The sequence below is a fragment of the Dipodomys ordii genome, unplaced genomic scaffold (assembly GCF_000151885.1).
Source record: "Dipodomys ordii isolate 6190 unplaced genomic scaffold, Dord_2.0 Scaffold17, whole genome shotgun sequence".
In the NCBI taxonomy this organism is placed as follows: domain Eukaryota; kingdom Metazoa; phylum Chordata; class Mammalia; order Rodentia; family Heteromyidae; genus Dipodomys; species Dipodomys ordii.
Genome location: NW_012267233.1, coordinates 18425587 through 18447065, shown reverse-complemented (window position 1 = coordinate 18447065; position 21479 = coordinate 18425587). Strand labels below are relative to the sequence as shown.

Below are 21479 nucleotides of genomic sequence, written 5' to 3'. Positions count from 1 at the left end.
TTCGCCCTTTTGAACATCTTAGTGTTACCCATTTTTATTTTTTATCCTAATTCTTATTGCTTGCTGGGACTGCCAAACTCCGTGTTCCACTTATACCCTCCTACAGATGCTGGGTTGTCCACATGTCGGTGCCCACATGACCATGCCAGAGGTTCTGTCCACAGTGTCATTACTAAAACCCAGAGCTGCGCTGGTGCTTGTCCCATCTTTGTGTTGATTATTTAGCTTTTTCTATTGCTTGAGATTGATGCATTCTAATTTGAATTGTTGTGTGTGCATTGAGTCTGCTTTAGGCCTAAAATACTTTTAGTACTCCACAGTGAACTCTGAAGAAACCAAACGTATTTTAATTTAAAGGTTTTATATAAAAGAATTAAATGGGGAAAGGGAATTAAGTAATACATGTATCTAAGAGTCTTTTTTGGTTTAAAAGGTTGCTATACTCGACTATCTTGACTGTATTTTCAGGATGCTCTAATCCTCAGCGTGTCAGTTCATTCCTTTGAAGGGAGAAAGACAAAATTGTTCAAGTGATCGTGACTTAAATGCAAAGTTAAATTTATATTATGAAAGTAAATGAGAACTATGCATAGGAGCTATACATAGTGTTTGTATTTAAAAGATGATAAGTTCTATTTTCAACTCTCCCTTTCTTCCTCCAGCTTTCTTTCATTCTTTCAACTGTTACTGTGCCTTTCTCCTGTGGGAAAACTCTGTGTTGAGTAGTAAAGACATTAAAATGAATAAACCTAAATTAAACTCAATAACCTCTCTCCTCTCTTCTCTCTCTCTTTCTCTTACACGCACACACACACACACACACACACACACACACACACAAATACTGCAGGGAATGAACTAGGGCTCAGTTAAAATGTACCTGATATTGTAGAATGTGAGATAAATGTGTTACCTAAATTTTATACACAGTAGAGCCAGCTGCTGGTGGGTTATGCCTATAATCCTAACTACTCAGGATGTTGAGATCAGAGTGTCTCTGTTTGAATCCAGTCAGGGCAGAAAAGCCTGTGAAACTCTTAATTCCAATTAACCAGCAAAAAGCCAAAGGTTGTGACTCAAGAACTACATTGCCAGCCTTGAACAGGAAAAATCCAAGTAAAAGCTAAAGGTCATGAGTTCAAGTTCCAATACCAATGCCCAACACACACACACACACACACACACACACACACACACACACACACACACGTACACTTATGGAAGCCTTCACTAAGTGCTATACTAGAGGAACTTCTCTAAAGTATAAAATCTGATCTTATCATTTCTATGTTCAAAATTCTTCATTCTATATTTAACTCACAGGATAAACATCAAGACTCCCGCTCATGGTGCTTGTGCAGGCTCATCAAACCCCTACCTGTGTCCCTTTGTGTCTGTATGTACAGGTTCCCTCTACTTGAGATGATCTCAGGCTTCTGTGACTGCTCATACTTTTCCACGCCTATAAAGCCTTCTCCGAATTCTATTTTGTAAATGAATAACTTAGTTATCAGAAGTGGCTCATTAATTTGTTCTGTCACATGCAACCTTTATTAAATTGGGTGGGTACTTCTTCCCCAATGCCCAGTTCATAGGACTATTGTGATTGTAAATAAACAAAAACACAAAGACCTTGTGCATGACAAATACACAGTCAATAAATATCAATGGCTTTGCCTAATTACCCACTATTCTTCCATGTAGTGCATCTTATTTATTATAAACTTAAGACATTGTGCTAAATAGTGGATTGCTCTGTCAGCTCCTGTGAGATTACATGTTCTTTGAGAGTAGAAACAATTCATCTTTCCATATATACCTAGTGGTTACTGTAATTCCCAACTTATGGTTATTATTTCATAAACATAAACTCATAAACGTGAGTCCATGGAGGAAGATAAATCTAATTCTTCCTGTGTTGTTATAGAAAACTTGAATCTCAATGCATCTTAGTAAGTGTGGCATTTGAGGGAATAGTAGTGATTTTAGGCACAAGGAGAGGCCAGGACAGATCATAGAACTTGAAGACATGGATGGGAATTCATTCCTGAACAAAATTTCTCAATTTGTAAAAATGTATATTAGCAATAAATGCCAGCATGCATGCACAGGTCCAAAATCAAACTCCTGGTTAATCTTAGGGCATGGTACACCATTTAGCAGTTATTCTGACCAAAGATTTGAGAGAGTCCATGATTGCTTTCTCTTTCTCTGATAGTCCCACATACAATCTATCAGCAGGCTTTGTCAACTTGACCATCAGAACATACTCTCTGCTCTCTGCTTCTAAATCCTATCCCATCCTTACTGAAGGCCTTTATAGTCACACTCTGAAACTTCTGTAAAAATCCTTCATATCAGAGCAATTGAGGTCTTCAAAAAGTCAGTGGCAAACATGATAATGAAAAGAAAGCTCAATATGACATTTTTTATATATAATTGGCAAAGAATTGATGATTGGTTGACATTTAATGAAGAAGATGAAGGTATATAATGTCACTTAATACACACTGTGGGCAGGGAGCTGAGTTCTAGTTTCTGGCTTTGGTAGCTGGGTAATGAGATTAACTATTTTATGTATATGACCATGACTAGTGTAGTAAAAATTTTGGTATGGAGTTATGAAATCAAATAATGAAAACTAATAAACATAAAAAAGAGGATGAGGATAAGAAAGAGTAACAGGGGCAAATATGATCAAAGAATATTATATGCATATATGAAAATAACTGCAATGAACTACTTTGTACAATTAATATAGACTAATAAAAATCTTTCCCAAAGAAAGCTTAATTTGTTGTGATATCAGTGCTACGTTTAGCAAGGAGATTTCCTGTGAGTACCTGTTTCAAACCATATTTTCCATAATATTCTAAGTTACACTTAAATTGTTTAAAAAACTTGAAAGTTTTAATAATCTGTCTATTATCAAGTCTTCTATTACATGAGAATATTCGTTTACACATCAAAGAAAATTACTATTATAGTAATAAAGATAAATAGCCTTATTAAAGTATTGCTGTATGATAAGTATAATTTTATTAATCCCTGTGAGCATTTATATGGCAGATAACACTATCAACATTCTATTTTTAATAGTGAATAATCTGAGGGATAGGGAACTTGCATAAGAACACAGAGTGACTAAATAAGATTTTCTTCTAACTCAAGAAGCCTAATACTTAGCCAGGACACTTCCATTGGCTATAGCTCATTTCTGCAGTAGAGTTATGCCATTCAGATCTAAAAATTCCAATCTTTCTCTAAGCATAATTCTGAGATATTTCAAGTGATTTAAAAACAAAAGGCAAAACTATGGAGCCATTCCTGCTATGATCTTGTTTGAAAGAGTTATGCTCTAATAAAGATATAAAACCAAGAAGAATAAACGTTGATGTTGGCTCTGCTATTTTTATACCTTTATTTGACAAATATTTTATGCAAGTTATTTGGTGTCAGACACTATGCAAGGTGGTAAGAATCCAAAGGCAGAAGAATACAGAAACTTTAACACACTAGTATCTTGGACATAGCAGTTTTCTTGAGCTTGTTTCCTCATATTTTTGGCAGAAATAGTGAGTATCAATTTCCTGGTTATTCTGGATATTAAGCAGAATAAATGTATGTCAAACCTTCACAGTGATATTTAACATAATGTGAGTAGTCAAAACATGTCAGTTTCCCTCATTAACTTCCTATAGTTCTTAAAGAAATTGGTGGTGAACTAGACAAACTGTGAGTTCTGACAAAGCTTTATGTTTCTAGGATAAATTATGTATTTGTGAGATGAAAGAAACTCCTCTTTGATTTTCCCATATGCACTGGAGAAAATTTAGACAATTAATTATATAAATGCTTAGAGACCTGAGGTGAGGCTAGGTGTTAGATAACTGCATCGTCTGGGAGGTCAGCATCTTGTTGATGAGTGAGACGCAAACACTAGGGAACATGAATCATAATTGTCCTCAACAACTCAAGAGATATCCGTGAGTAAAATGAGGAGAGGGCACAGGAATCAGAAGTGGAGGCTGTAGTTCAAGTGGTAGAGTGTTAACTTTGAGTGAAAATGTCAATTGAGATGATGAGATCCTGAATTTAAAACCAATCAGGACAATTTCAGTTTGAGTAAAAATATAACTAACCAAAGCTGCAGACCAGTGGCCCAGGCCTATAATCCTAGCTACTCATTAAGCCAAGACCTGGAGGATTGGGGTTTGAAGCTAACTTTAGGCAGAAAAGTCTACAAGACTCCATTTCTAAACGTAACCAGCAAACACATCCCTAGCCATAAAGGAAATGTAAGTCAAAACAGCTTTGAGATTCCATCTCATCCCAGTTAGATTGGCCAACATCATGAATTCAAGTAACAACAAATACTTGTGGGGAAGTGAGGGCAAAGGAACCCTGTTGCACTGTTGGGGAATGTAAACTAGTATAACCACTCTGGATGGTGGTTTAGAGGTTCCTCACAAACTCAGCATAGAACTTCCCTATGACCCAGCCATATTACTCCTGGGCATCTTCCCAGAAGATTGCAAGACACTCACACATCTATGTTCATTGCTGCACTATTCACAATGGTCAAGTTATAGAAACAGCCCAGATAGCTTACAGTAGAGTGGATTCAAAAATATGGCAAATAAAAAATTGAATTTTAGCGCTGGGACGGTGGCTCAGTGGTAGAGTGCTTGCCTTGCATGCATGAGCCCTGGGTTTGATTCCTCAGCACCACATGAGCAGAAAAGGCCAGAAGTGGCACTGTAGTTCAAGTGGTAGAGCACTAGCCTTGAGCTGGTGAGCTCAGAGACCAGCACCCAGGACAGAGGTCAGGCCCCACGACTGACAAAAAAAAATTGAATTTTACTCATCCATTACAAAGAATAAGATTATCCCATCTGAAGGAAATGGATGGACCTAGTACAAATCATGTTAAGTGAGGTAAGCCAAGCTCAGAGAGACAAATTTGTACATGTTTTCTCTCAATGTGTAGAAGCTAGATCTAAAATACACCTGGGCATAATAATTTATACAGGACTATAGGCATTCACACACAAACAGTGAAACTAAAGGAATATAGTCTAATGGGAGCAATCCAAAGGCATTACTACTCTGAACATTTAAAATGCTATTTATTAGAAGACATTCCAGGAAATGGAAACATGGGCTTATTTGTTGTTGTTGTTTCTTTGTTTTTGCTTTGAGGTTTTTTTTTTTTTCTGTCTTTTGAGGAGGAGCGAAAGGGCACAGAAATGGAGGGGGGGAAGGGTGTTCAAATGAAGTCATGGTGCTCACTGGCCACTGTGTGGAAAAGAGGGAGAAACTGCAGGAAAGCAAAGGAAGGGTGACATTGTCCAAAAGAAATGTATTCATTACTTGACTTATTAATCGATCGGCCTTCTGTACAACACCTTAAAAATAAATTAAATTAATTATTTTTAAAACACAGCAAAAATGCTAGCGGAGTGCCAGGTAAATATGCAAGCAGACATTGCCTGATACTGGCAATGAATGAATGAATAAATAAATAAATAAACCCAATTAATTTAAACAAAACTGGGAATTTGCTGTCTTTTGTCATTGAAATATTTCAGAATTGGCATTACTTAAGACTCTTACCTATATCTAGGTGTTCAGAAGTCTCTCTCTTTTTCTTCTTCCTATACTTACCTGTTCACCTCAGTTTGGGCTGGTTTGTTTTATAGATAGGCTTTTTCCCCAGGAATAGAAAGAGCTCCTGGAATGTGAGCTACTAGTAGCTCATAAGAGAGCTCTTTTTGTGGTAATTTTACCAAAATCTTCAACGTTTTCTGTAATTGAACAAATAGTCACATGTCCACACATGAGACAATAACTGGGAGATGGAATAAACTTAATTTTCAGACTAGGATTTTACACTACCACCTTTATACACACACCCCGAGCAGGATGGCATGCTTACTGCTGTTTTTAGAACCCTTAGAGAAGGAAGGCAGATGATATCCTACATGAATCATTATTTTTACTTGAGGAAGGAACAGGAAATGTATTCATTGCCTTGTTCGTGTAACTATAACCCCGCTATACAGTATTTTTACAATAAAAACATATTTAAAAAAGAAGGAATAGATTCTTGATCTGCCAGAACTGACAGGTATTCTTCTGGAAGACAGACTACTTAGAAAAAACAGTGTTTATCTACTAGTCATGGAGGCGTGGAGGAGGAGGGAAATGAATGCATATCAACTATGGACTTTCTCTAAATCTAACACTTTCACAGTGAAATTTGCCTTCAAACCCAGTATGCTTTATGCTCCTAATTTTGAATGTACATCTTCTACAAATAACTGTGCTCCTCTCATAAATGTTTTATCTGCTATTCTACAAGACTTTGAGTAACATGATATTTTTTGTTGCTTCTCTCATAATTTTGCATAAAATGCCATTGTCAATTCTGCAGAGAAGTGACATAAAAGTTTTTTCCACAGAGTAAATTAGCAGTATATCCTTTCCAGTTATGAAAACTAATAGACATTTATTTCCTCAGGATAAAGGCAGCTTCTTAATATATATATAAGTGATATATATTATATAATATATATCCTCAGCTCAAGTCTAAATGATGAAAATATTTTTATGCAACAAATAAGCTTCTTGATAGATGATCTAAATGTCTGGTGGCAAGGCAGAAAAGAGCCTCCATCTAATGACAGAGTTATTTAGTTTTCTACCTGACAGCTGGAAGCTTAGATTTTAAACCGAAAGTACCTTAATGACTAGCTTCTGGGAATTTGTCCCAGGATAAGTGCTGTCAGGGACTTTATCTGAATCACTTTACTTTATTGTATTCCAGTTTTCTTTTCCTCCTGAAGTGAATAAGACTTACCTACTTCCTGAAAGTATTGAAATGACTGTAGTCAATAAAATTTGAAGTAAAAATTCTTTGCAATATAATATAATAGGCCAATATATTGGATAGAAGCATCCCATAGAACAAATACCCATTTTTCTTTATTATTTACATCTTAAATCTCAGTAGCACATTTGTTATAATTAGTGAATGATGTTAAGGCATTATTTTAAACAAGAGATAATTTTTAAATAAGACTCTTTTCTGGAAAAAGTATTATATTAGTTCCTACCTAATGTTGTTTTCACGTTCCAGGACCCCTACCCAAAATACTATATTACATTTAATAGTCATATAGCTTAAGTTTCTTTTGGTTGGGGCAGACTATTGCTTTCCTTGACTTTAATAATTTTAACAATTTTGAGGAGTGCCAGTTCTGACATTTTGTAGAATGGCCACTATAACTTCACATATTTCTTTGGTACATTTGCTTTTCCTTCTCCTAATATTGTAATTATATGTAAATAATGTCTTTTGAATTTTTCTAAAGTCCTTGGAAATTTGGTTCTGTTTCGTTCTTTCTTTCCAATTTATTTTTCTTTTTGCTAAGCGTTATAGTTTTAAAATACCAATATTTTGTGAGGCTAATCATTTTAAATGCTCATAAAATGTATCTTACAATTGTTACCGAGGAGGGAAGATACTGCCATTTCTATTGACCATCTCTCTCCCTCCTTGATTCTTTCCTTAGCTGTGTCAAGTCCACTGATGAACCTAATGAAGGAATTCGTTTCTTTTTTTAAATTTAATTTTATTGTCAAGATGATGTACAGAGGAGTTACAGTTTCATATGGAAAGTATTGGGCACATTTCTTCTCAAACATTATGACCCTCTCTCTCATTTTTCTCCCACTTTCCCTTCCCCCATTACCTTCCCTGCTTCCCCCCCCCCCAGTTATAAAGCTCATATCTAACATATTGTCTTGTGAGTATCACTGTTGTATTGGTTTGCCCTTTGTCCTATGTCTTACCATTGTTATTCCTCTTCCCTTCCCTAATTCAGATTTTGGAGAATTTTGAAGAATTTCTTAATTTTCATTTATCTGTTTGTATTACCCACCTTTTCTTCACATATTGCCTTCTTTTTGTATTAATACCTTTAGCATATTAATTTGAGTTATTTTAAACTTATGGTTCAGAAAGTCCAGTACCTGTGTCATATCTGAATCTGGTTCTGATTTTTGTTTGGTCATTGTGCTTTTATGTTTATGTTTTGATATGCTGTGTCTTATGCATCAGGTCCCAGGGATGGAGATAAATAGTCTCCTGGGAGGATTTATATCAATCTTTCTAGCAATTAGGTTGTGCTGAATATTTTCTGTGGTTGTGACGAGGCTTTTGATCCCTCTGTTATGTTTTGAACACTTTGTTGACTTTAAGCTCCTCTAAATTACTGTTCCTCAAACAGAAGCTGAGTCTCACACATAATGCATGTGCTCTCTGCTGCTGGAGTAGTAAGTTCCAGACTCTTATCATTAAATATCAGTCTTTATTGGGCCACTATCCCTAGCCTGTCACCTTGTCAAGTGCTTCTTACCTGTCCCCACTCTTAGTTGAGACTGGAAAGCTAATGAGAACTGCAGTGGCAGCAATGTCCTTCCTTTGGGGCAAAGAATGCTGGTACAAGTTTTTGCTCTGCTGAGCACTTTGGCTATGGAGATCACCTTACATATTTCATGATTAACGCTCTCCTCACCTACAAGACCTACAACTCTGGCATAAACATTTGGTGAGCTCCTGGTGGTAAAACTCACCAACGAATTGAAGCTTTCCAAACTGCAGGCCCATTTCACGCTAGTCCACGCTCAGCCTCCAGTCATTCAGGAACACTGGCATCTAATTTTTTCCATCAGGTTATGACTCCAATAGCTTCTCTTCTGGGTTCTCCTATGCCCCTAGAGCTTTGCTTATTGGTTTGATCCATGGCATCAATCTCTTCTGTCTTTAAGGAAAAGTCATTCATTTTTAGTTTGGCCAATGTTTCATTGTTCTAAGTAGAGGAATAACAATGTCTGAGATTCTCACATAGTTGAAGTTAGAAGAGATTTTTATTTTATTTATGTATACTAAAATATTTTAAAGCAAATATTTGATTAGATCAGAACAAGAAGGAGCTTTCAATTAGTGTAGAGGAAGTTGATGTGAGCTGGGTGCTGGTGGCTCAGGCTGGTAATTCTAACTACTCAGGAAGCTGAGATCTGAGGATTGTAGTTCAAAGCCAGCCTGGGCAGATAAGTCTATGAATCTCTTTATTTCCAATTAACCACCAAAAAAACTAGAAGTGGAGCTATGGTTTGAGGGGTAGAACACTGGTCTTAGGCAAAAACCCACCAGATCTTGGGGTAGGGCCCAGGCCCTGAGTTCAAACCCCAGGACTGGTGCATGTGCACACACACACACACACACACACACACACACACACACACAAAGTTGATATACAGTGATATTACTGACTTATACAAGGTGATATAAAAATTTTATAGCAAGTCTTTATTCTATGAAATTTATTAGATGATTAATATTAACTGTGCTTTCTCAGAATTTACAATTTCCTTTTAGAAACAAAGTTGCTATTTTTAAGATTTTTTTTTTGTCGGTCATGAGGCTTGAACTCTGGGCTTGGGCATTGTTCCTGCACCCTTCAGCTCAAGGGGAGTGCTCTACCACTTGAGTCACAGTGCCACTTCCGGTTTTCTGGTGGTTTATTGGAGATAAGAGTTTCACGGACTTTCCTGCCCAGGCTGGCTTTGAACCATAATCCTCAGAACTCAGCCTCCTGAGTAGCTAGGATTACAGGCATGAGCCACTGGCACCCGCCTAAGTATTAAGATTTTTACCTCTAAAATATACCTGCATATATAAAACTTATCCTTTGTGGACAAAGCTTATAAAATTTTTCATTTATTTATACCATACAGGTATTCTGATATCATTATCAATAATCATGCTTTTGTGTTTTGATCTTGATAAAGTACATTATTTAAAGATTTCAGAAATACTAAGAAAGAAAAAGCTAGTGTTTTGGAAGCATAATCATTTTCAGTGCTTATAAAAGCTAGGTTGAGCCTGGTGCCAGTGGCTCATGCCTGTAATCCTAGATACTCAGGAGGCTGAGATCTGAGGATTGTGGTTCAAAGCCAGTCTGGTCAAGAAAGTCTATGAGACTCTTATCTCCAATTATCCACCAGAAAACCAGAATTGGCGCTGTGGCTCAAGTGGTAGAGTGCTAGCCTTGACCTAAAGAGCTCAGGGCTGGCACCCAGGCCCAGAGTTCAAGCCCCACAACTGACAGAAACAAAAACAAAAAAACAAAAACCCACAAAACAAACAAACAAACAAAATCTAGGTTAAAGTCACCATTGATAGTGAAATTCTGAGAGCTCTAGTTGTTGCATATTTATACCATGATTTTTATGGCTATCCATCATGTTGAGTTAGGTACACATAACACTCTGATTTCTCCTTCTCTACAAATACATGCTCTTTCATACTGATTTTGCTTTTGCAGTTTCCATTCTTGACTCCCAGACTTGTGGTTTGTGTTTTCTCTGCCTGGAATACTCTTATCTTTGTGAGCCCCTATTGTTCATTTGTCTCACCTGCAGGCCATTTCTTCTGGGAAACTTTTCCCATGCATTTACATTTCAGGCGTTTCCTTTTAAAATGATCTCGAGACTCTGCCTTCTCATATACTGTAATTGTTCATTGTCTAAATCCCCCATCAGAATTGTAAGTCCCATAAGAGTTTGTCTACTTATATTTTTAGCACAGGAATGGTGTTTGGTACATGGTAGAATCTTAATAAATATTTGATAAAAGAATGAATGAGCTAATGTAAGTGATAAACTTATGTTTTAACTTCATTAAGACTATAGTTCCTCACTGTAATAAATTTGGACAAAAATAGTAACAACGATTGGGTGAGAATGTTGAAAGTATGGTCATGCGTTGTATTCATTATCAATTGCTTTGTTGTACAACTGCTTACGGTAATAGGCAATAAGTAAAATGGACTAGTAGGTGAAAAAATGGAAAGAGGTAAAAATGGGAAGACCAACCCCAGGCACCGTGACTCATACCTGTATTCCCAGCTACATGGAAGGTAATCTACAAGATTGCAGTTTGAGGCCAAGTTTAAGTAAAAACAGCAAGATCTCATTTCAATAAATGAAAAAAAAACCAGGTACACACCTGCCATCCCAGCTATACAGAAGGCATAGGCATATAGTGATCCTGGCTGGCCAACTCAGAATGCAAGACAATACTTGAAAAGTATTTAGAACACAAAGGACTGAAGGCATGGCACAAGTGGCAGAGCACCTGCATAACAACTGCAAGGACCTGAGTTCAAACTTCAGTATCACCAAACTAAAAGGGAACCTGAGCATAGTTTTTCATACCTATAACCACGTCATGCCAGAATCAAAAGCAAGAAGATCTGGAGTTTAATGCTAGCCTGGCCTACTGGGTGAGACATGTCTCCAAAAAATATACAAAAAGATTGGGAAATGTAATAGGCCTTTCAGTTTTCTCTGCTGGTGTCTAATTCTTCAAAATAAAGACTGAACAGTGTCTATTTTAGAGCATGACTATTTTCAAAATAGAGTGGTGTATATGGGTTACTGCTTTTATGATAGAAATGGAAAGAAATAAAAATTCATTTTCATAAAGAAGTAACAGTCTGATGAATTTTTAAATTGAATATACCACTTCTGTAATAGAGAAGAGAAGAAAGTGCAAGATTCTCAATATGTTTTTACATTGTTTTGCCTCTTTAGCTATATGAATACAATATCTAATAACAAATAACATCTTTAAAATGCAATAAAATATACAAGAAAGAGCACTAGAAAAAAAATCTGTGTTCCTGATCACAGCACCCTGCTGCCTCAATCCCCAAACATTAATGAAATTTGAAAAATAAAGCCAGAATAATTAAAGCAGAGAAAGACTAACCATGCTTATGACAAACTCAGACTAAGCATGTAATTCTTCTTGAAAAGTTGAAAATAATGTCCATTGGTTCTGAAAGTCAGAATTTATCACTCTAGGAAATCAGGCCTCACAGTATTTGTTCTGTGAACCAAGTCAGTATAAACCCAGGTTTCACAGTATTGGTCCATTTGAAAAGAAACTATAGCAGGACATTTTAAGTTGAAATTAAGAATATTAATGAAAATATAATTGCTTTGTTAATAGGGAAACATATATAAGAGGCTTTCCCCCCTCTTTCTCTGTTGACATTTCTGCTTAACATTATGGTGCTGGATTCAAAAGGAACTCTTTGCAATTGTTTAAAAATGTGGAAGCCTTTCAGGAGTCCTGCATGTGGTGCAAAACAGTTTTTCAAAGCACACATTTGCACCCTTCCAATTAGGGCTGTAATTCAATGTTTCCTTTTCCCTTTTATATTTTTTCAACAAAGTTAAAAAAATATAGCCAATGCATTTGGTTGTCAATGCTTTTACTTGCTAGGATGCATATTATTACTTAACATCACTTACTTATCCAAATTATAAAGCAGTGTTACAGAGGTCTAACCTGTTCAAAATATCCCAGGATTCTAGTATAGTGCTATAGCCTTGTTCAGCTCATACAAGAACCATAATATGTTCACCAATAAGAAGACACCATCAGTATGTATACTTCATTCACCAAACAACTCAGTGGTGGGATTGGAAATAATTTGCTGGTTTCTGTTTTTCTTGTCTTGTCTTTTCCTTTCTTTTTCTCTCTCTTTCCTCCCTTCCTGTCTTCCTTCCTTTCTAATTTTTTCCCCTTTCTCTCCCCTTCCTCCTTTTGTTTGAGACGAAGTTGCACTGTGTATACTGAGGTAGCCTGGAATTCTTTAAAACTCAGTGCTTGCACTGTAAGTCCTTTCTCCTGCCTGCCTGCCTTTCTTCCTTCTATTTTCCTTCCTTCTTTCCTTCCTTCCTTCCTTCCTTCCTTCCTTCCTTTCTCCCTTCTTTTCTTCCTCCTTCCTTCTTTCCTCCCTCCCTACCCCTCTTTTCTTTTTCTTTCCTGCCTCTTTTTCTCTCTTTAACATACCCCTTCTCTTCTTCCTCTCCTTCCTCCCTCCCTCCTCCCTCCCCCCTGTCTATTTTCCTTTCTTCCTCTCTTTCTATGTGACAGTACTGGGGTTTGAACTCAGGGTTTTATGCTTGCTAGATAAGCTCTCTGCCACTTGAGTCACACTTCCAAATCTATGGCTTATTCATACCTACGATAACTAACAACAGCTTCTGCAAAGATAAAAGCATACTTCTCTCTCCTCTTATGCCCATTTTTAGTATTGATCATGCAATCTTCTAGAAAATGATAGATGTTTATCAAGGTAGTAGGCTAGACATAAATATTCAAACCCTATAGATTTATATTTCACCAGACTGAATACATTGACATGCTATTACTATAATTTTGTTGTTATTATCATAATCATAATTAGCACCTTGAACTTTTCTTTCTTTTTGAACTCATTGTGTTATGTAGATAAATAAACAAGCATGAGCAATTGGGTTGTGTTTTTAAAAAATCAAAAGAGAATAATATACAAGGTTGAAATGACTTATTTATCTTCTGTTTGTATTATTTCAGATGATGGAAAATTATCCTTTGAAGAATTCAAAGCATACTTTGCAGATGGAGTGCTCAGTGGAGAAGAATTACATGAACTCTTCCATACCATTGATACACATAATACTAAGTAAGGAACTTCTATTTTATGACTAGACTGTAAATGAAGTAAGGAGTGTGAAGGAGTCTATATGTGTGGAGAGGTAGGGCAAAGATGTAGAGAGTAAATTGTAGAAAAATGCTAACCTATACTGAATTTTGAGTTATGCCTTCTTTAAAAATTGAAAACAGCTGACCTTCAGAGAGCTCTCATAAAGTTGTGTTAGATTGTGCCCTTTTGGAAAATGTAAAATAGAGATAATAAATCATCCTAAGCATATCATTACTAAGCAAGTAGAATCCTGTTTTACTTCATCATCTGAGTTTTCTTTGTTTAAAATTTGACCTAAGCAGAAGTGGTGCTGTGGCTCAAGTGGTAGAGAACTTGTCTTGAGCTGATAGAACTGAAGGACAGCACCCAGGTCCAGAGTTCAAGCCCCATGACCCCCCAAAAAAAATTGAGCTAAGCTATTCTTTAAAAATTCTTTAAATATATACATATTTTTATTGTAAAGATACTATACAGTTACATGAGTAAGGCAATGAGTCCATTTCCTATCGAGCATTGTTACCCCTTCCTTTGTTTTCCCCTACCATCCTTTACCTCCCCACCTCCCAAACTCCTCATCCCCCCTTCCTCCCTGCCCTCGCAAAGTTGTAAAGTTTATTTTCAACATAGTGTCTTGTATATCTCATTGTTACAATAGGTCATCCTGTATCCTTATTTCAGCATTTTGATATTTCCCTTCCCTTCCCCAAATTAGAAAAATGTATATACAAGATGCAGGACACTGGAATCAGATACAGTGACAACTGGGGTTGTACCATAGGGGGAAAACATACAAAAGAAACAAAAAACACATAGTACATTATAAGTACATTAAAAAGAACAAGAAAAATAAAATCTCATATTCTTATCTTAATGCATTTTTTTCCTGTCAGTCGTGGGGCCTGAACTCTGGGCCTGGGCACTGTCCCTCAGCTCTGCCGCTCTAGGCGAGTGCTCTACCACTTGAGCCACAGCTCCACTTCCAGCTTTCTCTGTTTATGTGGTGCTGCGGAATCGAACCCAGGGCCTCAGGCATGCAAGGCAAGCGCTCCACCACTGAGCCACCTTCCCAGCCATCTTAATGTAATTTTTAATTTTTAAAATTTTGGCAGTCACACTTTCCACTTACTTGTTCTCCACCGGTCACATAATTTCTCATTTCCATTTTTGCATACATACCTTGAGTAGTATGATTTTATTCATCTACCATTCCTTTTTCCATTTATCCATATCCCTCTTAACAGTTTTTCTCCATTCAAAACATGTTTCAGCTTCCTGATATTCATCTTGTTAAACTATTAAATGTTCAAAAGGCTTATACCATGGATTTGTGGCACTAAACTGAGATGAATTTAGAGTAAACATCTGGACAATTTAGGTATGTTGAATTCCAAGCAGTGTCCCCTGAGAAAGGGAGGGATTGTGGGATATAACATTATCTCTGAATAGTGGATGTATATAGTTATCTATTGATAAATTTATTTTGCTACATAAACCTTTTTTTGCAAACATAGCATTTACGAAGATGCTCTTTGTAATCTCACTCTGCTTAATAGTATAAACTAATGAGGACTTTAGGGTAGAAAATAACAGAAATGTGATACTTATTTTTGGGTGATTTAACCAAATCTTATTACTTGGGATTGTGGTGATTATAAAATTCTGATGTGAAAAATATAACCCTGTTTTAGCTGTGCCTCGAGATGCATCAAATGTGTCTACGGCTTGAACAATCCCTATCTTGCTTTAGGCAATGTGTTGAGATGGTTCCAGACAGGGAGCCAGCATGCTGAGAAAATGCTCTTGAGGCAAACTATTAAGATAAAAAAAATTAAAAATTTAATCCACATTACTCAAGTGTCTGCATATCTTTAAAGTAGTAAGTTTCTTTGCTAAGTTTAGTTGATTACTAAATTCTCTGGTAAATGTCTTGAATATTTTCAGAAATTATATCAGAAATAGTATTAATGAATAACTGACTTGGAAGTTTTCCATTCAGTTGAACAAATCTACTGTAGCATATCTTTAGTAGGCATTCAAGGTACACGGGAACAGCTTTATGGTTTAGTGTAGAAATAGACTCACTGACTGACCATTCCAATATATCATACTATGACTCAGTTTCTGAGTCATAGTATGAGAAAAGCTCAGTTTGTTAGGCTCAGGGAATGTGCATGGGAGCCGATTCATCCTGGAAAAGTAGAAATTGTTTAGGTGAAAATAAGGAGGAGATGGGGAGAGTGGAGAAAGAATAATATTCCAATCAGAGAAAAACCTGGAAGTACAAGGTGAGAAAAAAAAGTGACAGTTACTTTCTGATGGCCGACATGCTAACTATAAGGCTCAGGAAAGGAGATGGTTGTAGAGAGCAATCAATGTGCTGTGTCAGAAGGAATTGATATTCTGTGACTACAGAAATACCTCAACTTTATCTTGTATACCAAGAAAAACTAGTAAAGAACTTGAGCCATAGGGCAACACTTTTATAAGTCATTATGGTCTGCCAATGGACAAGTTTTTAAGGAGTAGAAATGGAGGAAGACTACAGGGGATTTTAGTTGAATCTTTACATTGCTACTGGAAAAGAATGTTCATGGTGAAAGAAAGGAAGTTATACTCTACTCTTATGAGAAAGGATAGCTTAGATTCTTTGTGAATCAGGTATTAGATGTTGGGATGCTGATACTCCATGCTGATTATTTCTTCCCTCTTTAATTCGGTGAAAAGGTTTAACCATATCTTTGTTCAGAACATTTATGGAAAAATCATAATTTTAGGATTTGTTATTATGAAGATTTTTCAATACATATAAATGTTAATGAGAAATAAAGATCTTATGCACCTGATTTTGGTATTTTATCCCTTTTGTTACATATTTATCAGTTTGGATTACTTGATGATAAAATTATCTAGTGTATATGTAATTTTTATATAATAACTCCAAAGGAATAATCATTACCATTAGTTACTTTTATCTATTAGTAACAACAATATAAAGGTTCTGATAAAGGATGTGCAGCTTAATTTGGAATTAAAGTATATTAGTTGGAGACTTCTGAGTTATGTCCATGAATTATTTTTCTTTCTTTTGAAGAGAATGCCATTGGCCTGCTTCAATCTTTTATAAAGAGTAACTCAAACTTTGGCATAAGAATTTCAGAGTTTCGTTTTGAGCAAGTATAACTTTCATCTTTGTGTGACCCAAGTTCTAATTATTTTTTGTTATTGTACAATGTGTGCCAATCATTTCTCTCTTGCCAAGTACCTTCCATGAAAGTATAATCTCTTTACAAATCCTGCCACTGCTGTATATACCCAGCCACTCCAGTTTAACTGAGTGCACATTCAAGCTTAAATAATCTGATTCGTGTATAATTTAAAGGAACCAGCAGTTTCTCTGTCTCTCTGTTCATGAGAACTTGGAGAGTCAGAGTCCATGAACATCCACTGCTGAGGCCCTCGTGGCTACCTGGTTGCTACCCCTCTGATGTCTCTGGTTTAACTCTACCTCAGAGACCATTCAGTCAGCATCTGCTTAATTTACTGAATGTTTTGGATTGTATTTGAGTAAGGTTTTGCCCTTTACAGAAGTATACATTCCACTCTGTGCCAATGGCTCATGTCCGTAATAGTAGATACTCGGGAGGCTAAGATCTGTGGATTACAGTTCAAAAACCAGCCCTCCAGAAAAGTCTATGAGAGTTTATCTCAAATTAACAAGAGAAAATCTGAAAGTGGATGTATGGGTCAAGTGGTAGAGCACTATCCTTGAGCTAAGAAGCTAAGGGATAGCATGCTGGCCCTGAGTTCAAGCCCCATTACAATCACACACACACACACACACACACACACACACACACACATTCTAAGATTTTCTTAGTTCATTCCTGCCATTAGTGGAAACCAATCTCTTCACTACAAACAGTATAATTGCCATATTTTTGTTTGTTTATATGTTTGCATTTGGGACAGAGTTTCACATATAGCCTAGACTGGCATCAAATTCATAAACCTTTTGCTTCCTCCTCTCAAATGCTGGGATTACAAGTATCTACCACCACACACAGTTTGGATATTTGCCACATTTGCCACATGACCTAAACACTTTGAAGAAAGAAAGAAAGAAAGAGAAAAGAAAGGAGGAAGGGAGGGGAGGGAGGGAGGGGAGAGAGGGAGGGAAGAAGGAAGGGAAGAAAGAAGAAAGGAAATAATTAGGACATATTTCACTAATAATATTTTAATTTTTTTATTTTATTGGAAAGATGCTGTACAGAGGGGTTACAGTTACATGAGTAAGGCAATGAGTACACTACTTGTCGATCATTGTTACCCCTTCCCTTCCTTGTTGTTATCCTACTATCCCTTTGCTAATAAGTTTTCAAAACTTATCTTGCTAGTAAATTTTCATATTTTCAATTTCATAAATTGTCATATGAATAATATTCTTAAGATATTTACTTGATAGGGAGAAGTCAATTTTATTCAGAAGAGTAATTCTAGCTAGTATCTACATTGTAATACTATGGAAATATTTCAAATATCAAAATTAGGTAGATTATTTCTTGTAAAATTTTAACTAATGGTTTTTCTCTTTCATTTTACTCATTTATTATTTGTTCTTCCACTTGAAAAGATCAATATCTTCACTTAAGAAATTGTCTTAAGAGAACTTCATTGCAATCGGCTTTTTGTTTCCCTAGAACTACTTGTTCCATTTTTTAGACAGAATCTCCTTTCATAATACAAATAATGTAAAGCAAACTCCAAACCTATTCAACCTTGTAAGAACATAGACATTTAGGAGTACTCAATGATTTCTGTACATAAATATTACCACTGTTGAGAATATTTCAGATTTGACTTAAAGAGAATGTTTCAGTGTATTTAAAAGATAAACACATATACTAGTTATTGCAAATAAGGGAAACCTATGTTTCTTTGGGCCTGGCTTACTTCACTTAATATAATTTTTTTCCAAGTCTTTCCATTTCCTAATAAATGGGCAATGTCATTCTTTCTGATGGAGGCATAGAATTCCATTGTATATATATATATATATATATATATATATATATATATATATATCACATTTTCTTAATCCATTCATCTACTGAGGGGCATCTGGGTTGGTTCCATATCTTAGCTATGGTAAGTAATGCTGCAATAATCATAGTTGTGCTGGTATATGTCTGGGACAAACAGAAAAGGTCATATGAGATGATGTTAAGCAAAATGAACCCCAAGGTAGGGACACAGGTGGTTTTTTCTTCCCTGCTATTGTTTCTAATGTGTTTATAATGTACCATGTGATTTTTTTGTTGCTTTGTATGTCCCTCCCCCACTATATAAACCCTGTTTTCACTGTATTTGATGTTGGTATAATTTGAGGAGGGGAAGGGAAAAAACAAATTGTTTTAATAGGAATACAGATTGACCCATTGCAACAATGAGATATATAAGACGCTATGTCAAAAAAACAAACTTTACAATTTAGTGGGGGGAGGGTAGTAGTGGGGTGGGAGAGTGTAGCTGAAGAGGTAGGAGGGAAGGGATGGTAGGAGAAAAACAAAAGAGGAGGCAACAATGCTGGATAATAAATGTACTCATTACCTTGTTCATGTAACTGTAACTCCTCTGTATAGTATTTTCATAATAAAAACCTTTATTTAAAAAAAAAGACAAGCAGGAAACCCCTATCCTGCCATAAGAAGGAATCTTGCCTGTGCGCTGTGGTCATTTTCCAGTTTACTCATGAACAGACTTGTACTTACTACTTGGATCATCTCATTCTAAGGAGAATTCCATGAATGATCATTTGTTTTGTATATAACATATTCTAAATCTTCTGACTGTTTGGAAAGAAATTACATTCCTGAGCAAACAGCCTGAATGTTTTCATTCAGAGCAGAGACTTTGGAAATGGAAAGGAAACTTCAGTGAAATTAGAAGAAATTTGAAGCCCAACTTTCCATACAGTTTTGGACTTTTTTATTTTAAATTGATACATTTTTTTCATTATTTTTAGACTTGAACTGTTTTCCCATTTTTTCTACATAAAGTAATTGGTAAGGTAAAGAACAAATGGCATATACTTCTTCTGTATGTGGTACTTGGAAGATGTAAAACAAATAAGAAAATGGTTAAATTGTAAGCTTAAGAATAACTTTTACTTTAACTTTTCCAAATCTTCAAGGAAGTACATGTAGGCTAACACTTCAGAATAGTTTGAAAACTGTCATTCTACTTTACTGAAACTTTCATAATTTCGTAGATTTTTGTTTTCCTCTTATTAACTATCTTCTTTCTGAGATAAATATATGTAATCTTTCTTTTTCTTAAAATCATTATTACTCTTCTCATCATTTCAGTTAATTTTACTTAATGAAGCTCTTCCAGCTGTATGAAATGTTTTGTTTTGTTTTTGTGTGTATGTGCCAGTATTAGTGCTTAAACTCAGGGCCTGGGCATTCTCCTTTGTTTTTTTTTTTTTCATTCAAGGCTGGTACTCTACTACTTGAGCTACAGCTCCAATTCCAGCTTTTGGGTGGTTAATTGAAGGTAAGGGTCTCAAGGACTTTCCTACCTAGGCTGACATCGAACTATGATCCCCACATGTTTCCTGAGTAGCTAGGATTATGAAATCTTTTCTTTTCTTTTTATTTATTTCTTTATTTTTTTAATAAGTTTTTTATTGTAAAAATACTGTACAGAGGGGTTACAGTTATATGAGCAAGGTAATGAGTACATTTCCTATCAAGCATTGTTACTTTCTCCTTTGTTTTTCCCCTACCCACCCTTCCCTCCCACCTCTACAACTACACTTCCCTCCCTCCCCCTCCCCAACCTAACTTGTAAAGTTCATTTTTCAACATAGTGTCTTGTACATCTCATTGTTACAATGGGTCAACCTGTATCCCTATTTAAGCATTTTGTTTTTTCCCTTCTCCTCCCCAAGCTAGATGCAGGGCACTAACGTCAAATACAGTGAATACAATTACAGACCTGGCTTATTAAATGTTTTTAATTATTTTTGTTGTTTTAGAGGTAATAGAGAGCCTGTTACTTATGTCAGGTAATAAGTACATTTCCTTTGTTTTGCATAGTATTATCTGCTCCATCGTTCTCTTTGATTCCCTTGTCCTTATCTCTGCCCTCGAGTTGCGTGGTTAGCTTTCATCAATGTCCAGTGCAGCTAGCGGGCTCTACTGCTAGATTTTTTTCACCCACTTTCCCCTGATTCCGTCCCCTCCTCCTACTTTCCCTCAGATGTGCACATGTGTACACCAAATATGAGGTAAAGAATACAGAGTCATCAGAGAATGAAAAGACAAATTAAGAAAAGGTCCTTTGTTTCCTTATCTTTGGAGTTTGTTGGGTATTACAACTTGGTGATTTTCTCCTGAGACTATCCTCTTTTGGTTGCACTGTATGTGAGCGTCTAGAATCCTGTATAATTTTTCATAGCCTCTTGCGTTTTAAATCTTACTTTCACATATCAGGCAGCACACACGCCATTTGTCTCTGTAATCTTGGCTTACCTCTCGCAACATGATTTGTTCTAATTCCATCCATTTCCCTGAAAATACCATTATTTTATCTTTTCTAATGACAATGTAAAATTCCATTATATATAGATACCACATTTTTGGATCCATTCATTGGGGCATCTAGTTGTTTCCATATCTTGGCAATTGCAAATAATGTGGCAATGAACATGGATATGCTTATTAAATTTTTTTATTAAATGTTTTTTAAACACATATTTCCTCAACTCTTATTTAGTTACTGTTCAAAAGAGATTCTGAGAGCTTTCAATATTTATGTCTATGAAAAATAATACTGGCAAATATAAATATACAGTTTGATAGCTTA

At 35.9% G+C, this 21479-nt stretch overlaps 1 protein-coding gene across 1 annotated transcript in view; it reads left to right on the top strand.

Moving 5' to 3' along the window:
* The window catches only part of Necab1 (N-terminal EF-hand calcium binding protein 1), a 158751-nt gene that overhangs the window by 13055 nt on the left and 124217 nt on the right, over positions 1–21479 (top strand). The window contains exon 3 of the mRNA XM_013012451.1: positions 13481–13589. Coding sequence (XP_012867905.1) covers positions 13481–13589 — 109 coding nt within the window. The remainder of the gene's footprint in view (positions 1–13480; positions 13590–21479) is intronic.